We start from the raw sequence: 20,657 nt of genomic DNA on the forward strand, positions 1-20,657 counted from the left end.
GCAGATATACAACATTTACCTTTACACCCACAGACATTTTAGAGTCCATTAACTGAGCCCCAATGACTGTAGAACGAATTCAGAGTCCACAAAGACATGGAGAACATGCAAACTGCTCAGTAGGGCTCTAACCAAGGTGGGATTTAAATGGTGAAAACCACCATATTCCAATCAGTAATGCCACAACAATATGCTCTTATTATTGATTCCACACAAGATCTTTTTTATATCTGGATGTGGACATTTATAACCAGGATAGAGAAGTTGGAGGTAGATCCGATATCCGATATCCAAATCTGTCCAATAAGCCACAAAGGAGATCAGCCGAAGAACTTCCCCAAAAACTAAAGGGACTGGAGGTACTGTCAGAAGAAGAGTTCTTGAAGACACAAAGATGGATGCTCATTCCGAGCAACCCAAGACCACAACAGTCTGGACTGTGACGGCTTGTGTGCAGGGATGGGACAACCAGATGCAATTCCTCCAAGGAACACAGAGACAGTGAAGCAGTGCAAGTTTGTAAATGATTAAGTAGCTGCTCCTGCTGTCTTGAGGCAAAAGAGATGTATCAGTGAAGTGGCCTCTGTTAAAGCCCTACTGATATGGATTAAGGAGAGTGTTCATGAGAGGAATCCTGTGAATCCTTATGCCCGCTAAGATAAGAAGAGAAGTGAGGAAACCATTTGCTAATTGTCAATTTGACCATGGTTAGGGGACAGCTTTCTGGGCAGGTGTTACCTGGGCCCTTGTAAAAGATGTGTATATAAGTTGTCATGCGTGATTGCTGGTACAATGGTGGGAGATATAGTTTGAAGAGATTTGTGAGAATGTGTACATGTGCACATGTGTAGCCCTGCTGTCAGCTAGAGGGCAGAGTGAGAGAGGTGGTGATGGTTGTCTCGGTGTGGTTCAGAAGTTTGTCCACTGATGACTGGCAGCTATTCAATGGAATATCTGAGGGCCCAGTGTCCAGTGGAGGGCTGATTCATGTTTTAAAGAAAGAAACTTATTTCCCCTCTAAAAAAGTGTTTTTAGCACCCCTGGTTTTGCCATTGCAAGAAGCAGTTTATTTGCTACTAATGCCGGATGGAGACATAAAATCATGTTTCTTCAAAGACGCTTTATTATCGCTGACTGCTTTTTTTGTAATTAATTATTAGCTCGTGGTATACAACATTAAAATGTTGCATTCATTTAGGCTGTGAGTCAGCTTGCCCGAGAGATAAAGACTGAGTGAGAGAGATTGTTTAAAAAAACAAAGCTCAGCACCTGTACAGCTGCACCTGTCGAGCTGGTTGGATTGGATGAATTTTAAAGCTGGGGGGTTAGGAGGGAGGGGTCAACAGCACTGTGACATGGGGAAGGAAGGAAACAGACTGTAGAGAAGGAGAGTGACTGTCAACACTGACGTCTCGTGTTTGTGTCTTTACCTCCTGACTGAAATAATCACTGCTGCGAATCTCTTCAGTCCTCACAACAGGTAAGGCGTGTTTAACTACACTAAACTTATTTCATTCATCAGGAAGCTGCGTGTCTCATGTTATCTTTTACCATTTAATGCAATAGTGCAGAGTCTGGGTAGTACCTGGTACAAGCTAATAGACATAACCTTTATGTGTTTTCCAAAATTACTTATTGTCTCTTATCACCAAGTGTGAGTTAACAGACTGTTGTAAATGTTTGTAAATGCAATACAGCATGTCAACTCTTATCTATGTGCTATTTGGGCCGTATTCACGATTAACTACATGGGGTTCACATCCAGATTACATCTTGCCAAGAGCACCATGTGTTTGCCTCAAAAAGGCCCACATTAGTTTTGGGATATTTTGGCCACATTTGTTATTTTACAAGTGAGCAATTTTAGGCTCACATCCATTTTGTCCGGGCCACAATCAGGCCAGAAGTGCCTGAAGTGGTCCACCTTTGTATGTTATCTGGGGTAGTAGTGATTACTGTGCACTCATGGGTTATCAAGTCAACATGACCCTGTAAATTCCCGAATCACACATGAAAACAAAGAGACACATGTTTAAGTAGCATCAAGCTGCAGCAGTAAGGGTCCAAACAACAGGATACCAAATATACAAATAGATGACTCACCTTCCCCATGATTCGAACTTGTAAACATTGCTCCCCTAGAGAAGGTGCGTCACTCACATCTCATACTTGTTACAATGACATCACATATTTTTTCACCACCAAGACAATGTGGAGAAAAAATGTGCAGGACAATTGTCTGTCAGCATTGTCTGTACATAATGTTGATTTTGTGAGAATTGTATGAATGGTCTCAGACTAGAGAGAAGGCCACTGGAGCAGATGCTGATGAATTGAGGAAATACAATTATTAAAATGATTTTCTCTTAGTTTTTAAGATAATTGTGAAAATGTAAAATAAACCGCATGGCCATGAGGTCAATGAATGTACATGTGGATGTCTTAGAAGTTGGTGGAATTTGCCACCCACCTGGTCAGAGCTTCTCTCATTTTCCCGGCAGGAACAGGAAGTAAAGTTTTGAAAGAAAGAACAATGAGAACAAAAGGAAAAGGGCTCCTGCAGTTAACTGACTGCTTAGCCATGTGATACAACTCAGGAGCAGCAGATAACACTTCCAATATCAGTCTACTGAGCCGATACAATGATGTGTTTGACATCATTCACACCACTCACCAAGTAATTATTGCACTTAACTGGCTAATCGTTGCAAATAATTAATCAGGTATTTGGAGCTATCACATACCAACTCCAACCTTCATGAAGACTTTAATGTCAATACTGTTTTAGAGAAGTGTTGATTAATCTTTGTGATCATTTTGGAGGCTGCAGTTTGTAGTGCTGGTGAATTATATTGTGTAATACAGAAAGATGTTTATTATAGCCACACGCTATACATCATATGATGATGTATAAGTTTATCAATAAGGTAGCTTAAATGACAGAAACCCCTGTTATAAACAAGTTCAACACAAACATGAATGTTCATGGAGGAGGATTTATTGCAGGACTGTTGGATTAGACATTTGATAAAATGACAAAAATGGTAAATGTATCAATTTAAATCGATGAACTCTACCATGTATACAAGTGTGTAAAAAGTAATCGGGTCGAATCCTCTCTCTACTCACTGTACCCTCCTATATTCTATCAGAAACATCAATCAACCCTGTCTCATTACTTTTCTATTCCAGCTATGAACACTATGCTCAGGTCATTTGCTCCCCACTTTAGCTCTGGCAGCAGTGAATGGAAAACTGGCTCGACCTGTTTTGCAGTTCTGTGTGCGTGTGCGTTTGCGTGTGTGTGTGTGTGTGTGTGTGTGTGTTAGTTTGTGTTTGTGTTTGAATGCCAGGTGGGGACCGATGAGCTCAGGGCTGTCCACTTGTGATCATATCAGGTCCCATCACAGGGCGTCCACACAGAGATTTGATCACACTCACAGTTGCTCTGGGATGCATGTGGTCTCATTCTTTCACCTGTGTGAACCTGGTGTGAACGTGAATGTGTCCTGTGCCCCATTGTTGAAGGACTGCCAACTCAGTTGACGTCCTCTCATCCACTACAGTCTCATTATGATCCAGAGATATTTTCACACTTTTCTGTCCTGTCCTTGTCTTTTCTGTGAGATGCGATCACGATATATTCAGTGGGTGATATTTTACTGGACACACTTGAGTCTCTATCCCTCATCTTTCATATGAGCTTCACCAAACCACGTGCGTTCCATGTATATATGACCCAAAACTGTATTGTTTTTCCACCCCTTTCTTTTACATGACTCACAAACTTTTGAGGATGTGGTTAAATCATTTGCTCTTACTCCTGCTTCATGCAACTGCAATTCAAAATCTCAAGTGCACAGACTGAGAACATATAAGTGCTTCACCCCACAAGTCACAGTCTCCCATTCACAAACACACTTATACAGCACTTAGCACCTCTAGGTCACTTGCACTTCCCACTCAAACACCAATGGCACAACCATCAGGGGCAAGTTGGACTTCAGGATCTTGCACTGCAGACTGGAAGATGTGGGAATCAAACCTTGACTTCCAATTAGTGAGTGACCCAAAAAATTGCATTTCTTCCCCCTTTGATCTGAGTTTGCCTTTGCAGATAGTGGACAAAAGCAAAAATACAGAGATGCACACTGTTATAATTTTGTTTTTATTTTAATTAAACATGTTGCAATTTCTGCAGCTGCCAGCATCAGTGACTACAGGTAGTGTGCTGCTGACAGTTAACACCCCATTTTCTACAGGAAATTTACATTCTAGTTCCTTCTGTCTTTATTTGATTTTTTTAATATGTGTGAGATATTTCAGACAGACTGAATTTTTTCCTTACATGCACATATTGTCCTGTATATTTCATATGTATATATTTCTGATCCTGAACACTGCCCATAGATTTGAAATATGTATAATTTGTTATGATCGACCAAAAAACTTTTGATGGTGTGGTCAAATCAAATTAACATTGAATAATTCAAATTGTCTTTAGTGTACAAAATGAGACAATATGTAAGACTGTTGATTTGCAGGCATTTGGAGATGGACAAGGAGATGCTACAACAAAAATTCAAATTAAATATTAATTGCTTCCACTCCCAGATCGTGATGAGCTGGATTATGGTTCCATTTTTACAATTTAATGCAGGGTTTATTAACTTACAAACAGATTGTTAATGAAGTACTAATTTGTTAATGAGGAATACATAAAATCACTGATATCGTAATTAGGCAAGAGCTTAACAAGGTGCGACATCCTCTGGCCTTAACCCCCCAACAAGACAGTGGAAAAACTACCAAAGAAAAAAAATCGAAGTAGAAACATCAGAGAGAGCCACAAGTGAGGGACAGAAGTGGAGGAATTGTCAAGAATGTTGTATATCTTAGCAATCTATTTGTAATCATAATCCACGATCAGCAGCCACAACTCAAAAACTGTCTTGACTTGTACACCTAAATAACTAAAGGTATTGAAAGTGGCCACTGGGGAAATGCTTCACATAGTCAAACTTTTAGAACATTGCTCTGTTCAGTGTGATACAAGCTGCACTTCTGCATGAAAAAGGAAAAAACATATTTGCCACGATACATCTGTGGAATAAATTGCTAAATATGTCATAAAATAAGGCAACAGCAACAGTTGCGGCAGCCTCACACAAATGCACCTGTTGTTGTGAAACGGGTTTAGCACACACAGTGGTTATCTAGAGTCACCATGACTCAGCAACAGACGGGTTGCACCAACCATCTTCCTCCACCTCAGGGGGGCTAAAAACTGTTTCTTATCGGTGTTGTTAACATTTTTGAGAAGAGAATTCCTGTAATGTTTCAGTCTTGCTAAATAGAAGGACACCTATTCACTTGTACTTAGCCTGTTAAAGGATACGGTTGCCATGGTAAAGCCGCTGTGTCGAAAAATTCCAGCCAAGCCTGAATTCCCACATCTTACGAAACCACTCATTTGTATTGTTTCAGTGCCTGTGTGTGTGTGTGTGTGTGCGTGCGCACCCGCATGTGTGTGACTGCATGAGGTACACACTTACAGACTCACAGGAGTACTGTGTTACTTATAGCACTGCAGAGTGGTTTCATAGATAGTGTAAGAGGCAGTATTTAGCTGTAGGTTCAAGTTTGGCCTAAAGTTCAAAGTAAAGATTAGGATTAGGTTCTAAAGACCGGTCTGGGTTTAAAGGATTGGTACTAAATTCATCTTCACCAGTCGTCTCCAGTGTTTCTAGAGCTAGCTTGTTAGCTCTGCCTATGGTACCATGCATGGCTTATACTGTCGAAGTGAAAATGTTTAGCAGCTCTCAGGCGCTAGGACATCTCTGAACTCAGAACAACTGAGACATGAAACTTCTCAGAGAAAATCCGTAACACTCATTACACACCAAATGTACTCTTTATCGTCTGGATCACAGCTCTGTGCCTCATCATCATGTCATCTATACAGAGTTATGAAACGTCCAAAATATCTGTCCTCAGACTCATGACACTATGTGTTGCTGTGTTTCTATACGGTTGGTTTTGTGGTCAGGTGAACAGTTCGTAGATCTATTCGAAGCTAAGACAATTCATGTTAATCTCGTCTTGTTTTGCTGGATAACACTACCTTGTGAAGTGGAAAAAGTAGAACCAAAATCTCCCTTCAACATTCTTCTCTTAAATTAGCAAATTACAAAAATCAATAGGCACCAAAACAGAGTGCATCCATCTTAATTGTTGTATATAACCAGCATCTCTTCTTTCCCTCAATATCCAGTGTAGCAGCGGGTGGTTATGGAGCTGCCTGCAGCCTTCCTGTCTGAAGACCAGTTCACCTGCTCCATCTGTCTGGAGGTGTTCACCAACCCAGTATCAACACCATGTGGTCACAGCTTCTGCCAGGCCTGCATCTCCTCTTACTGGGCAGGAGTGGCAGGAGTGCGAGGAGCTGCAAAGATCTACCAGTGTCCACTCTGTAAGGAGTCCTTCCGCAAGCGCCCGGAGCTTCAGATCAACCGAACACTGAAGGAAATCACTGAACGATTCAAGGAGATTGCCAGTTCTGGAATGGATGAAAGAGGCAGAGAAGGAATGGAGGACACCAACTCTCATCCTAACCATCATCATCTCCCGGCCACAAGGTCAGGAGAGATGCCAGAGGGCATCATTGCTGAGATGATGAACCGTTTCCAACAGCTGCCGACCCATCCCAGTGACCCACAAGACCAGAGCCCCAACAGAGTCAACTCTCACATGGCCATCAGGGCTGTGAGCACAGAGCATCTTGACTCACCTCCACCCTATTCATCTCTCCGCAGGTACAGAAAATATCAATTTAATTTCATTCATTTTGTTGTGGTTGGTTTCATTTTTGGCACAGTTCTTTTATTTCGATGATACCACATATACGCACACATAGAATTACTTCAACACGTTTAATTCAGAGTAGAGCTGCAGGTGATCATTACCATTATAAATTACTCTGTAGATTATTCTCTGTAGATTATTCTTAGTCATTAGTCGTACAAGACATCTTCTGTATTTAAAGAAAAAGTGAGTTTCTTAGATGTGGGTCATTCAAAACGAGGGCTCAATTATTACAACACTATCGTAAGGACACTGACACAAACACTCTGTTGCTGGCTACAAGTTTACACCCCAGTACCCTGAAAAATGATCTCTACCAGTCTGAGTTGACTCTCAGGAAGATACGATCTGATTTACTTAAAATGACTGCTAAAAAAACTAAAGAAATTCTCAGTTATGATACAATAAGAAATCCAGTCAACACAGACACGTTTGCACCCTCTTCCCGATGGCAAATACTACTGTGGAAGTTGCACATATTGCAATCACATCATGAAAACTCATCACTTTTACTAGCCAGATACAGGCAAGGCAATTTCCATCAATGACGTAATCGCTTGTGAATCCTCACACAGACAAACTAAAAGCCCAATAAGCATAAATGATCGGATTTTCCGATAGCTGCGCATTTCCATGATGCTCATCTTGACATTTGCTCATTGTGTTTCTGTGGCATTGAACTGAAAGAGGGGACCACGACAAACTGCTCAAACAGCATGAGTCTAATTGGATATATACTCTTAAAACATTGGCTGCAAAAGGGACAGAATGACAAACTACCTCTTAACCCTTTTCTGGGAACCTGTACATTTTGGTACATCCTCAGTATTCGTATTTTTTTATTAAATGGATCTACGCATTTTCCCCTGTAGTATAGACCTGACAATGTTTTAGGACTGTCATTGGATGGTTGACTTGTGGCCCCTCCCTATTAAGCATTCTTCAGTTTTTGGGCTAATAGCTTTTTAAAAATTCGTATTTTGTCCATTCAGCAGTTCCAAACCAACAGATAATTCTTTTACTATCATTTTAAAACAATTATCAAATTGATTCGATCAGCTGGAATCAGACATTTCTGGCATTTCTTTTTGAAATTATATGTTACAACTATATAAAGAGATATTTATATATATTGCCAGCTCTTCCCCCAAATCTTAAACTTGCACCGTAATAGCTTGCATGTACTTTCATATACTAAAAGGTGTGTTCAATTTACTAATTCAATATGGCTGTATTTAACTGTTATGACAGGTACACTCTGAGTGGTCCAATTGATTCCTCGCCCAGTCTGCCTCTGTGTCCCCTCCACCTGAGAGCTCTCGAGTTCTTCTGTCGCACTGACAACTTGTGTGTGTGCAACATGTGTGCGGAGGATGCAGAACACAGAGGACACACCATCCGCCCCGCCAAGAGGGAGTGGCACATCAAGAAGGTGTGTGTTTGTGTGTGTATTAAGTTTATAGTAATTGTTGAATGTGTGACTATGGCGACACCTAGTTGTCATATCAAAGGTGACATTAAAAAAACGACATAAAAACGATTTGGATGATCGAATAATCACATCGGATAAGGGTTTGGGAGTTATCCATATCGAATGTGCAACATAAGAGCTATTCAAATTTGTGCTCTTGTGTAATCTAAAATCTGAAAATATCTTCATGTAAATCACTGGTTCCCAACCTTCTCAGACACCCACCAAAAGAACCATACCGTAGACTTGCTTCCCCGAAGGTGGTTGAAACAAACAGAGGATATGGCGCTTAAGCTACTTGGACACATATGTCAGGGTTTCCTGTGCTGCTGTAAACTGACCTGCTGTCGCTTAACAACTATTTTGTAACAATAATATCTATATATACTGTTTCGACCATTTTTTTAACTTTATTGGATTGCTAGAAATCATCTCAGGACGCCAGCTTGTTGGTATCTTGTATCCCTAAGGGGGATCTATGACCCCTACCATTGATTTAAAATATTTGACTGTGTTGTCAATCTTAAAATTTCTTTTCATGCCATGGAGATTATAATCTATAAAAGCATGTGTGGTGGTTACTAGTTATGACATAATTATGTTGTGTTCTCCATCTTCTCCATCTTCTCCAGGCGCAGTTAGGAATCGAAGAGGGGGAGCTGAAGGATCTGATCTGCGAGAGAGAAAAGAAAGTGGAGGAAATACAGAGCTCCTTGCAAGAGATACATGTGAGTTTCAGTAGCTCAGTATCTCAGTCCACAGACACAGACTAACCAGACTGACTGCCCTGACAACTAATAAAAGACTCACTATATGCAACACATTTAAAAGTTAGAGGAGTCTACAGGTTATCCTGATCCAGACTGCTTTTACGTGACAAGAGCAACATTTACTGACGTGTTGCATGTAAGATAATAATGTTGGCATCCCTTTTGTATCTATTAACTTTTGAAACAAAGCTGCACTCACTTGCTTGTGAGCACAGTGGATTCCTGGTCTTCTGATACCAGTTCACTTAAATCCCAACTCTTTGTCAGTACCATATGATCCAGCCTGCATCCCACTTTGTTCAGGAGTGCATAGACCTTTCCAACTTGACAAACGTCCAGTCCGTGCCTCTAAACACAATATGAACATAAAGTATATACACTTACTGATTGTCTCCTCAGGCTGCTGCTGAGAGAGAGACCGATGGGGCTGTGTGTGTGTTCTCCAAAGTGATCTCCTCTGTGGAGCGCTGCCAAGCTGAAGTCCTGGAGGTACATAACATGTACAGGATGGATGAAGATATCTTTTTTTCTGTTACCATTGTAGTGAAAGTCAGCGGTGTATGAATTTAGCAGTGATGGCAAACTTGTTCCTGTTAACCTCAGGTGATAGAGATGAGTCATCGAGCGGCCGAGCACAGAGCTCAGAGTCTGCTGAGAGAGCTGGAGGAGGAGATCGCTGAGCTGAAGAGGAGGAGCACAGCACTGAGCCAGCTAGCTGTATCTGAAGACTATGTGGACTTTCTCAGGGTATGGACTAATGAATGAACAAATATACAACAAATAAAGAAAACATGAATAAGTGAGAAATTGATTTCACTAGAACTTCCACTAATGATTCCACTTTGGGCTTCTTGGCTACTGTTTGACAAAGGAACTGGTCATTGGCACGTCAAACACACACCACACACTGGACTGAACCCCACCTCCATTCATGACAGGACAACAGAACAGGTTCAAATACCTCGGACTCAGTATTGACAAAAAAACTCAGCTTTGATCAGTGTGTCACTTCCGTCCATAACCGATCACAGCAAAGACTCCATATCATCTGTAAACTTAGAGCACTGACCATCGCCCCCCACCTCCTCTTGGTATTCTAAAAAAGAACAGTCCAACCCATCCTGCTGTACTGCCCCACCACTTTCTACAACATGATTTCTGTCACCAACAAAAACAAACTCACCGGCATCACACACACACCACCTCTCAAATCACAGACCTGAACGACAGAGCCATCACACGCCTGGAACTTCTTAAAGTCTGTTTACGTGGCCTGTTCTTTTTCCTCTCTGCAGACATTCACTGGCCCGTCCACCCCTCCTCCAACTAAGGACTGGTCCAGTGTCTCTATGTCGTCTGAGCTGACCTCAGGTCTGATTCTACGGAACCTCAGTCAAACGATGGAGCACTTTCAGGAAGAGATGCGCAAACTGCCAGAAGTCTTCATTCAGACCCAGAGAGAAACTGGTTAGTTGAGTTAAGATGCTGATGTGAAGGGAAACATTCTACAATTTAAAAACCACCTATGATTTTAAGACCTAAGACCAAACATGAATATTCTACCAAATAACCAAATTTGCATCATTACCTTGATTTCTACTAATGTCACACAGGACTTTATTTTCAATTTTGAATGAAGGAGCACTAATATGTCTCTGATGATCACATGTTCACTAATAAAAGCTGATAATGCCCATGATCATAAAAGTCTCTTCTTTTCTCTTATTAACAGGCCAGCGATCGTCGTTGGACCAATCTGTACCCAGACCGAATCCAAGTAGGATTGTTGTTACGAACTTGTTGATTAGCATCTGTTAGGAATATTGTTTATGTCAAGTGAATCCTGTTAAAGTTAATGAACCAACAAACATTGCAAACATATTAATATGATATGTTAATAGTATAGTATAAATATATAATCTTTTCCCCACAGAGATAAGGAGGGTTCAGGAATATGCTGGTAAGAATTTAAAAAGTTTGCTCTGTAGTTTGACATTTTCAAATGATTTTCAGTTTGTTTTTATACTTAAGTCTTACTTTGACCAATTCCACCATCCATTAGTTTCACCACCAACCATCCCTCTTTCTCCATCTGTAAGCTGACATCACTTTAGACCAAAACACAGCCCATCCACGTCTCATCATCTCAGTAGATGGAAAGCAGGTGCACTGTGGTGACCGCCATCAGCCGGTTCCAGACTATTCTGAACGCTTCGACCGGGTGGTGTGTTTGCTGGCCCGCCAGGGCTTCAGCTCAGGACGACATTACTGGGAGGTGGGTGGGACACACTTAACAATCACTATTCTTCAAGAAAAACACAGTCTTGTGGCATTTTACGTGATGTGTGAACAACTTGAGGTCAAACTGACTGATTAACAAATTGAATAAAATCATACTAGTAAATTTTGTTAAAATTACAGTTTGATAAAAACTTTATCTGTGTAACCAAACTCCAGCAGGTTCATATTTGCTGAGCTGGTAAACCAGTAGTGAAGGTTGTATAATTCCCGATGTCATTCATTCAATTCACTTCAATTTTATTTGAATAGCGCCAAATCATAATATACATTATGTTAAGGCACTGTACATAGAAGATCAAGACCTCAAAAATTTTGGGGACTGTGGAGAGAAAAACAAAAACTCCCTGGTTAACTGAAAGGAACCTCTAGCAGAACCAGACTCAAGGAACCGGTTGGGGTGAGCAGGGGAAAATGGGAAATGGGAAGGAGAGGAGAGATGCACTTGCAAACACAGTTTGTTGGAAATGTGAACACCGGCTGGATTCTGTTCAAAGTCCATGTGTTTTTTTAATGAGTGAGCTCTATGTGTGTGAGCAGCCAGCAGAGTTGCTGGGAGGTGGTTGGAATAGATGGCAAGTGTACGAAATGCTCAACGATCACACAAGAGACACAACAGAGTTTCAGTTCCAGAACCCTGTCTCTGGTTCAGGAAATAAAAGCACTTTGTCTTAGGTTAGAGAAACATTTTACTTTTTGTTCACTTTGGACATTGTCCTGCAAGACCTGATATTTGTGTTAGACAAACTAATTTGTTTTCTGTGAACATTTTACTGATATGTTCAGTATCAATATAATTGTGACTTGTTAAATACAGAAATGAACACATCCTTGCTACATTAATACAAAATCCTGTTGCAAATATGGTTCCTACAAAACGTATTTGCAGTTGCAATATAGTTTAATAGAGATGTTAATCAAAGGTTAAGGTTGCTGATTCAAATACTATTTTTACTTTTTTAGTCTTATTGTATTTATTTGTTGCTAAATATCTGACTTGTGAGCATGAATGGGTTGTAGACTGGCTGCCTGTCCCAGCCTCTCACCCAATGTTGGCTGGGAATAGTTCCAGTCCAGGGCTCTGACTTTCAGTGTACTGTACTGTATGACACTGTATTTGTATTTCAGCCGGTCAAAGTGTTTGGTAACTGCCTGGAATGCAATGAAATGAAGCAATTTAAATTTGCAAGATGATTGTCAGGTATTATTATTGTAGTTTCAGTCATTGGGAGGAAATTCCATCCCAAGTGCAGACATTAACTATCTGATGTCTGTAGTACAGGGCACTGCACTCTGGAGACTCATTCACTCATTGCAATGAACTTACACTGTCCTCTTCCAGGTGGAGGTTGGAGGAAAGACAGACTGGGACCTGGGAGTGGCAAGCCGGTCTGTCAACCGGAAGGGCAAAATCACCGTAAGCCCCGCCCATGGTTATTGGTTCCTCAGCCTGCGGGATCGGGCCGACTATGCCTTTCGAACGGAACCGTCAACCAACCTCACAGTCAACCTCAGACCTTCACGGATTGGAATCTATGTGGACTGTGACAAGGGACTGGTGTCCTTCTACAATGTGGATGCCAGAGTGCTCATCTATACCTTCACAGATAGTTTTCCTGACACCATCCATCCATTCTTCAGCCCCTGTACTAACAAGTCAGGAAGAAATGAGGGTCCACTAATCATTCGCCCTGTTGCAATGACAGAATGAAATAAGTCGAGACTTTAAGGAAATCTTTACAAATGAGGAATTCTTTCACAGACAAACACCTGGAACACATTTGATCCAAGCTTCACCTCATTCCTTCATGGCAGATAATGAACAGACTGTTGATGTTGACCAGGGCGTTCCTCATTCTGGGCCAATGTGAACTCTCAAGACTGAAGTCAGCAGTGGTCAATATCACTGTTCTATAATATTTAGTGTTGAAAATCTTGAAGAATCTTGACACAGCATTAGCTGCGTGAAACAAAAAGAGAATAAACCGGCTGTGATTCAAATTACCCACCTAATTTGCCTTAGGTTCAAAGCACAGCATACGTTGGCATTTTAACAGGGATGTGCTGAGAGAAATGTATACTAATGTAGCTGAGGATAATTAATCAAATATGCCATAAAGTGTTTTCAACCCATTGAGCATCATGCTACATTTCTGGCTGAGCTGGTTTCAAGTATGCACATCATTTAAAAATTAGACCTGACACATGTGAATTGGTGTCTTCCTCCCTTGGTAATTATGTCCCTTGCATAAAAGTAGAAGTTCAAGGCTCTGAGAACCTCATGAGTCAAACGTGATGAAAAACTAATAATTGACCTTTTTTGCAGGTTGTAGTTACCAGTCAGTTGTTTTTACGAAGGCCTCCTTTATAAAGTCAATCTATGTGTTAATATGCTGTTTGTAAAACATTTAACATGTTCCAATACTAAAAGTGTCAGTTATTGGTAATTTAACCAGATTAATTAAATTCTTAAATTATCTTTCTCTATTAAAGGTACTATGTAGGTTTTTTCTCTGCTGAGCCTGGTTTCTTGCTGGGAGTGGGTGCTGGTGATGGTCACTGCTTCAGCTGTTGTTTCGTTAATTAGACAAGAGGTTATATCTTCAGCACTACTTCTTCAAGCAGACGCTAAAGACAGTAGAAGCAAAGAATTGATTGAAATACAAGCAAAACAACAGCTGATGTTATTGCTGACAGCCCTTGGTGAGTAAAAGGATCAAGTTTGCTGCTAAATCTTTTCAGGTTCTTGATGTCTAACTTACTTCTCAGGAGTCGCTATGCTGCTGAATGTTGAATACAATAAATGTTATTCTGAAACATTAACTTAAACTTTAACGGGATATCAGTGTGGGCTCTTCATTCGCTGTTCACCTTATCAGAATATTGAAGGAAAATCGAGTAGATTTCATTTACAGAATGATTGTCTTGGGAAAGACATTTTAAGAGTGGAATTCTTGAAAAACATGTACTTCATTAGATCATAATGCCTCAGTACAAATTGTGTGTTGAATAGTTTGTAAATAAATAAATAAAAAACATTGGAGGTGTGTATGTTGGATGCTTCATTTTCTTACATAAGTTATGTGCTTTATTTTTCTGCCTTAAAATTGATCTAAATTTGATCAAACCTCACATTGAAAATTTGCTTCAGTCACCCGAATTACCAAAAGAAGAGGAACATTTATCCCAGTTACTGCTGCATATTTTCATAGTGGCTGCCACGAACATTTGTATTGTGATGTCAAGAGCAAACAGGGACAATCAAGTGGATTATTGTAATGATGGGACAAGGCAGATAAAACATTGTTCTCTTCTTTCTTTAAATATAATTCAGGAATATATTGTATCTGTATCAGAAACCTGCTCATAAAGTAATTCAAACTCTTCATCTTAGGACAAACAACATAAGAAGCGATTGGGTAATATTAATTTAATCAAACAGAAAAGTGCATGGCAGTTTAGACAGACAAAACAGACAAATAGTTAAGTCCTGATTGAGTGCAAAGTACACGGAGTGCATTGTGGGAGGTTACAGTCAGATAAAACAGCCCAACAATGTGTACACTCACTGTGGACTGCACATTCACAAATAACAACGATACATAAATGGACAGAAAATGTATTCAGCAACCTTATATATTGTCACTGATGTGTCTGGCATGATCACATGCATTTAAGCTCATCTTAAACCCCCAAAGTGAACTCCATGTTGAGCAATACGCCTCTGTATGACAACTGCTTCCTGCTAAACCTCCACTGGGGTTGAAGCATTTAAGACAAATATTAAGATTGTGATTTAAATGCAGTTAATGTGAATTAAAGAACTACATGTTATCAATGTTCAAAGACATTGTTATATTTTTAATTAAGAACTACTTAGTTTAGCACCTAAATTATCGTCATGCAAACAGGGGACTTTGTACAGCAGCAGAAGCATATTTTTTTTAGCAGATATTTTATTCCCAAAACAACACATTGTAATAGAATCATTGTGTTAATACATATACCAGTACTATCATCTGCCTCTCCTAGTGTTGTCTCTTATAAGATATGATGGATTATGGCCTTTAATAAATGTAGGTGCTACTATGAACCACACTCTATCTCTGGACGAACACATGAAGTGCTGAGAAACACTGCAAAGCTCAGGCCCATTGTGTCTCAAGTGAGGATGAAAATGTGAATTCATGCTTTTATATTGTTCCATGTTGACGATTGCATCTTCCCCCTCACCTGCCCTGGCAAATCATCCCTGGATCATGTGCAAGTGGTCCAAAAATCTGCTTGTCCAGGTTCTTCAAAAGATCTCTGGTGACACCCTTTCCAAATACTCTTCACTGGCTTTCCATTAATTTCAGTTTCCAATTCAGTGTTCCTGCGATCCCCCTGTAGAGTTATCAATGGTCTACATCACTCCAGCCCTGTTACCAGCAGGTCTCTACGGTTTGTTTCTGAAATCTTGAATGAGGTCTAAAACTAAAGGAAACGCCAATTTTGAGGGTGTGGCTCTTAAACTCACTCCTGAAATCACTCCTAAAGGATTAGAGATCTGTGGACACCTTCAAAAAATAGCTCAAGACCTAATTCCCTTTGTAGATTTAATTTGCTTTATCTACGCTTAATGTTTGTATCTATGTCCATTTTCAACTCCTCTGTGATGCAAAGGTTCTGTAAATAAATTACTTACTCTGTAACCTTACGTCCAATATTATACAGTTTTAGATGGCAGCCACAGTTAAAAAATAAAGTACATAAGTACATAAGCGGAGGTCGGTTAAAAAAGCTGCACAGCACAAGTGACTCTTATTGCAAACACTATCACTGCTGCCAAAGTGCCTTTAAGCAAGTGACCACAGCTAAACACTTGTCACTTAACTTGAAACAACAGTCCTCACATGATTAACAGTATCAGTAGTATAACAAGAATTGCAATGGTGCAGTCGAGATGTGTAATCACCAAACTCCCTCAGGGAAGATAGGAGACATGTTGGTGACCCCAGGCCCGTTCCTGAAGCCGTTAGAGGAGTGACGAGCTTTGATCAGATCTACTCAAGATCAATTAACATTAAGTACAGCACCATAACCATAAGGTACTGGTGTACACTGACAATGTACTGCACTGTTCTTTATGGTACGGGTACAAATAGTTCAAATACTGGGACAGTATCTCTTAAAATCTGACAAACTACTTATTTGTATCGTTTGTGTTTGTGTGTGTGCATGTGTGTGTGTTTTTATCGGGAGGGGGATGTATTTGTTCCCTGCTGGTTAACCATATCTCTCCAACAACAGAGGCATCATGGGTATATTGCAAAATCTTTTTTCAATGCCGGCAAGTGTTATTTACACTCTTTGCAGAGAAAACTTATTGTCAAGAAATTTTCTAAAAAATAAATCAGCATTTTGCATTCTTTTGAGAACTTAAATTACAAAATAAAAACAGGGCACATATTTCCCAATTCTAGTAAAGCTGTACTTGTATATACACTGTGTAAATCATATCCTCTTACGATCACTGCTGTGTTTTGTGTGGGCTTCTCTCTGAGCACCCAGGCACCTCACCCCCTCCAGCAGCATGGGAGTCCCATGATGTGGGTCTGGACAGAGGAAGAGAAAAGGATGGAGATAGTGAGATTCATGCAGACAAAGAGAGAAAAACATTGATTGCTTCTCAGTCCTGGTATACAGTCTTTGTCTGTTACTTTTCAGGAAATTCAATTTCAGTTTTGTTTGTATAGCGCCAAATCATAACATACATTATTTCAAGGTGCATTATATAATAAGGGAGAGACGTTACAAAATGCTAGACAATAAGCAGAGAAAAAACATCATGTTTTTAAGAGACAAATATAGCACACCGACATCCATTTGAAAGAGGGCTGAACAGGAAACTGACAACTGTGATTTGCTTTAAAAGTGGGTTTGTTAGGCTGGTCTAGAACATTTTCCTATTTTAGATAAATGCATTATACTCAGTATGCTGATGGGTTTGTTTATAGGCTACTGTGTGTGACTTTGACAAATAAACATGACATAAAGTCACAATTCATGCTCATAACTTTGATTCAGTGTGAAATTTGGATTCAGTTTTATTATGTGCATTTGTGTGTGTGTGTGTGATCCGTGTGTGTGTGTGTGATCCGTGTGTGTGTGTGCGTGCGGCGTGCGTTCGTGCATGTGTGTGTGCTAGTACCTACCGATGACTCTGGCCTGGAGTCTGACCTTCAGACTGCAGGCTTTTCTCCCTCTGGTAACCAGATTGACCTCTTCCTGCAGCACCCCCTCCTGGTGAGTCCTGTACTCACATGTTACCTTTACTCCTGATGGAGACAGATCATCAGTTTCTACACAAAAATTCTCCCACACAGTTCTTTCTATATTAATATCAAATAAGTTTTTTTATTTCAACAACTAAATTTTCACATGTTATCATGTTCTCATGAGGTTTGGCTTTAATTAGTTATTGGATGATTACAAATGATTGACAGCTGAAACTGAATCGCCCATACCATAATAATGGTGGGCCCCCCTACTCTACAGACAGACTCTGGCTCCAAATCACATGACCAAGATGGCGGCCCCCGTGTCAAAGATATTTTGGGTTCATCTTTTTGGCTTGTGGAGAAGCTTTAATGGACTTTTATATTGGTTCAAAGTTTAGCAGTGTCTCATGGGATGAGTTGCTGGTGATGAAAGAAACTCTGTATGGGAAAGGCCACACAGATGCTAGTGGAGGCCAAAGGCTCCTTGCTCCCTTCAGGATGAAGCGTCTTAATTGTCCTGCTTTAATTTCTTAATTTTCTAGCTGCAGTAACCAACAAAATGGTGGTGACTCATCCAAAAGCAGTGGCATCCAACTGGATTCATTATTACTATGCACTTACCCTCCAGTGAGGAGTTGATGTGATGGACACGGAGACTGGAGGACTTCCGGGTCGGAGAAGAGTTGGGGAGACAGAGGAGTTCTTTGCCCAGTGTGGGTACATCTGGAACGCTGAAGACAATCTCATAACAGTGGTGGCTCTTCAGGAAACCAGCCTGGAAAAGGAACAGCGGGGGTTTAGGCCAATTTGATATTTATAATATAATATCACTGAAGAGCTGATGTTTTTTGTGTAGTGAATAGCAGTTGCAGCAGCAGGAGCAGCTTTGACGATGTTAAGGTAAGTGAAAACCATTGTTAACTGTCATTACAAGGCAGTACAGCTAAATAGTGTGTGTAACTTCCTGATGGCTACTAGATAAGGACTAGAACATTTGCTCATCAATTCCTTAAACCTACTTCCACATGTCCGTATATGGACCTTCTAAATACTGATTACATGCAAACATAAAAGGCAAAGCTGACATTGCTTGTAAACTACAATCGTTAACATTTGCCGGTTTTTCCTCAAACTGTTTGTAGGTTATATCGTTATGTAAAGCCCATTAAGCACATGTAATTAGGCAAAGAATTGGGATCTAGCTGTACACAACAGAAAAAATAATTGAATCCATGTGGCATCTATTGCACTTCTGTCCGTCCTGGGAGAGGGATCCCGCACATGTGGCTCTCTCTGAAGTTTCTACGTTTTATCTTCCCTGTCGATAGCTTTTTTTCGGATTATTTTTTCAGAATATTCACAAATTGTGATTTGTGAATATGGGATAAACAAATAAATTGGATTGATTGATTGAATCCATGCAAACATAAGAGCCTGAGTGCAGCTGGATCACAATGAAACAGGATGAATGAATCATTCAGGTTTATATTTCCTGTATATTCGAATCTCTCCTCTGTTTTTTGAAAAAAATTTCGAATTTTTTTTTTGAAAAACTCTGGATCCATTTTCATCTAACAGTGAGCCCACAGTATATGACAGTGAGCCCACAGTATATGCCTTTTAATACTCTAGGCTAGACAACTATATCTTATTATCGTGGTAACACCCCTAATCTGCTCAGCTGAACGACCTCTAAAAGTGATTAAATCATGTGCTAAGAGTGCATGCACAACACACCTTGACCAGGTAGCTGCCATCCTTTTCTTGAGTAGCAATGAGAGTGGAGATGTTTGACTGGTCATCTCTGCGTGTTGGAGAATCAGGGGGCCCGTTATCGTCAGGGAAATGCACGCCAGCCGCTTTGGACGTAGAGCCTAGTGGTGAGAGGAAATACAAACTTCAGCAACCAAGGCAGGCCCAACCATGAAGTTGTCCAAAGTTGTAATAAACCACCAAATATTGATTCATCTTTTACTAAAAATACCATAATTGGTGCCACATCACCAATGCATCTGTGCTGAATTGGACAATACTCAATCAAAAATCTCTGACATTAGCGCCTACTATATCTATGGGCATTTTGAATTTCTAAATATTACAAGTCCTCCAGAGAAATTGTGGGTAAGAAAATATTTAGTTTGAACGAAACCAGCTAAGAAGTTTAATACACCAAAATCAAGTGAAATATTTAAGTTGAGAAAAATGTTTGAAAAGGAAGCACATGAACATAGTGGTTCAGGCATTTCCTGGCATGTCTTGGCTTGGCTTGTCAAAGATGTGGTGACGCTGTTTAAGTGGTAACAGGGTCCAGGGAACTGCTGGATATGGAGGCTGTTCCATCATCACACACAGACTTGGAGATTTGAGATGCTTGGCTTGTTTGACATGTTTTGTGGGGAGGATTTAAAACTGGCTTCACTTTGACCTCAAGTCTCAAGTAATGCCCAAGGGAAACAAATATTGAACCCAGGTTGTAAAGAAAACGAGATTTCATTTCTACAGCCCTCCTTCTTTTTCCTGCATATCATCACTGAACCATTGGAAAGTACCCCAGCAAGGACTAAAGCATGAGACCCACTGCCCCCTGCTGATTACAGACAGATAAACAATATGAAGGACACATAACTGCCTTTCAACTGTGGAACTCACTCACAATCACACACAGTGTCAAATTTACCTTTTCTTCCAGTTGCCATGGTAAAAAGGATAGGACCTGGAAAGTGTCTGACAGTAGCCCGGTGTCATCACAGAGCTGAGTAAGAATAGAGGCAGTGAGAGAGAGGGGAAAGATATAATGCATGTTAGAGATTGTTTGATATAAAGTTGGCTTTGTGTTGCACAATGTGCTCAAGTGAAATCAAAGTCATCAGGCTTCAGATGTTTTTGTTGTGTTGGGCCTCACAAGATATGCTGCTGTGTATATCAATATCACATAACTTAATAATATATTGATCTTACATTTCACTCTCTGCCCACAATGTCTATGATCAA

At 40.3% G+C, this 20,657-nt stretch overlaps 2 protein-coding genes across 3 annotated transcripts; one reads left to right on the forward strand and one right to left on the reverse strand.

The window, feature by feature from the left end:
* Positions 1-6,291: 6,291 nt before the first annotated feature.
* LOC133023290 (E3 ubiquitin-protein ligase TRIM39-like) lies at positions 6,292-13,114 on the forward strand. The gene is made up of 10 exons (XM_061090287.1): positions 6,292-6,815; positions 8,116-8,296; positions 8,968-9,063; positions 9,505-9,594; positions 9,709-9,852; positions 10,401-10,548; positions 10,838-10,882; positions 11,039-11,065; positions 11,205-11,380; positions 12,746-13,114. The coding sequence occupies exons 1-10, from the start codon at positions 6,292-6,294 to the stop codon at positions 13,112-13,114; spliced, it is 1,800 nt and encodes a 599-aa protein (XP_060946270.1).
* A 3,785-nt stretch (positions 13,115-16,899) lies between these two features.
* LOC133023433 (adipose-secreted signaling protein-like) lies at positions 16,900-20,362 on the reverse strand. Of its 2 annotated transcripts, none has more exons than XM_061090469.1 (5): positions 20,344-20,362; positions 19,404-19,540; positions 18,288-18,441; positions 17,601-17,723; positions 16,900-17,000 (listed from the first exon to the last, which is right to left on the reverse strand). In XM_061090469.1, the coding sequence occupies exons 1-5, from the start codon at positions 20,360-20,362 to the stop codon at positions 16,900-16,902; spliced, it is 534 nt and encodes a 177-aa protein (XP_060946452.1). The 2 variants fall into 2 exon arrangements, with proteins under 2 accessions (XP_060946452.1, XP_060946446.1); XM_061090463.1 differs by having other exon boundaries at positions 17,601-17,720; positions 18,282-18,441.
* Between the last annotated feature and the right edge of the window lie 295 nt (positions 20,363-20,657).

Source organism: Limanda limanda, chromosome 2 (assembly GCF_963576545.1).
Source record: "Limanda limanda chromosome 2, fLimLim1.1, whole genome shotgun sequence".
NCBI lineage: Eukaryota > Metazoa > Chordata > Actinopteri > Pleuronectiformes > Pleuronectidae > Limanda > Limanda limanda.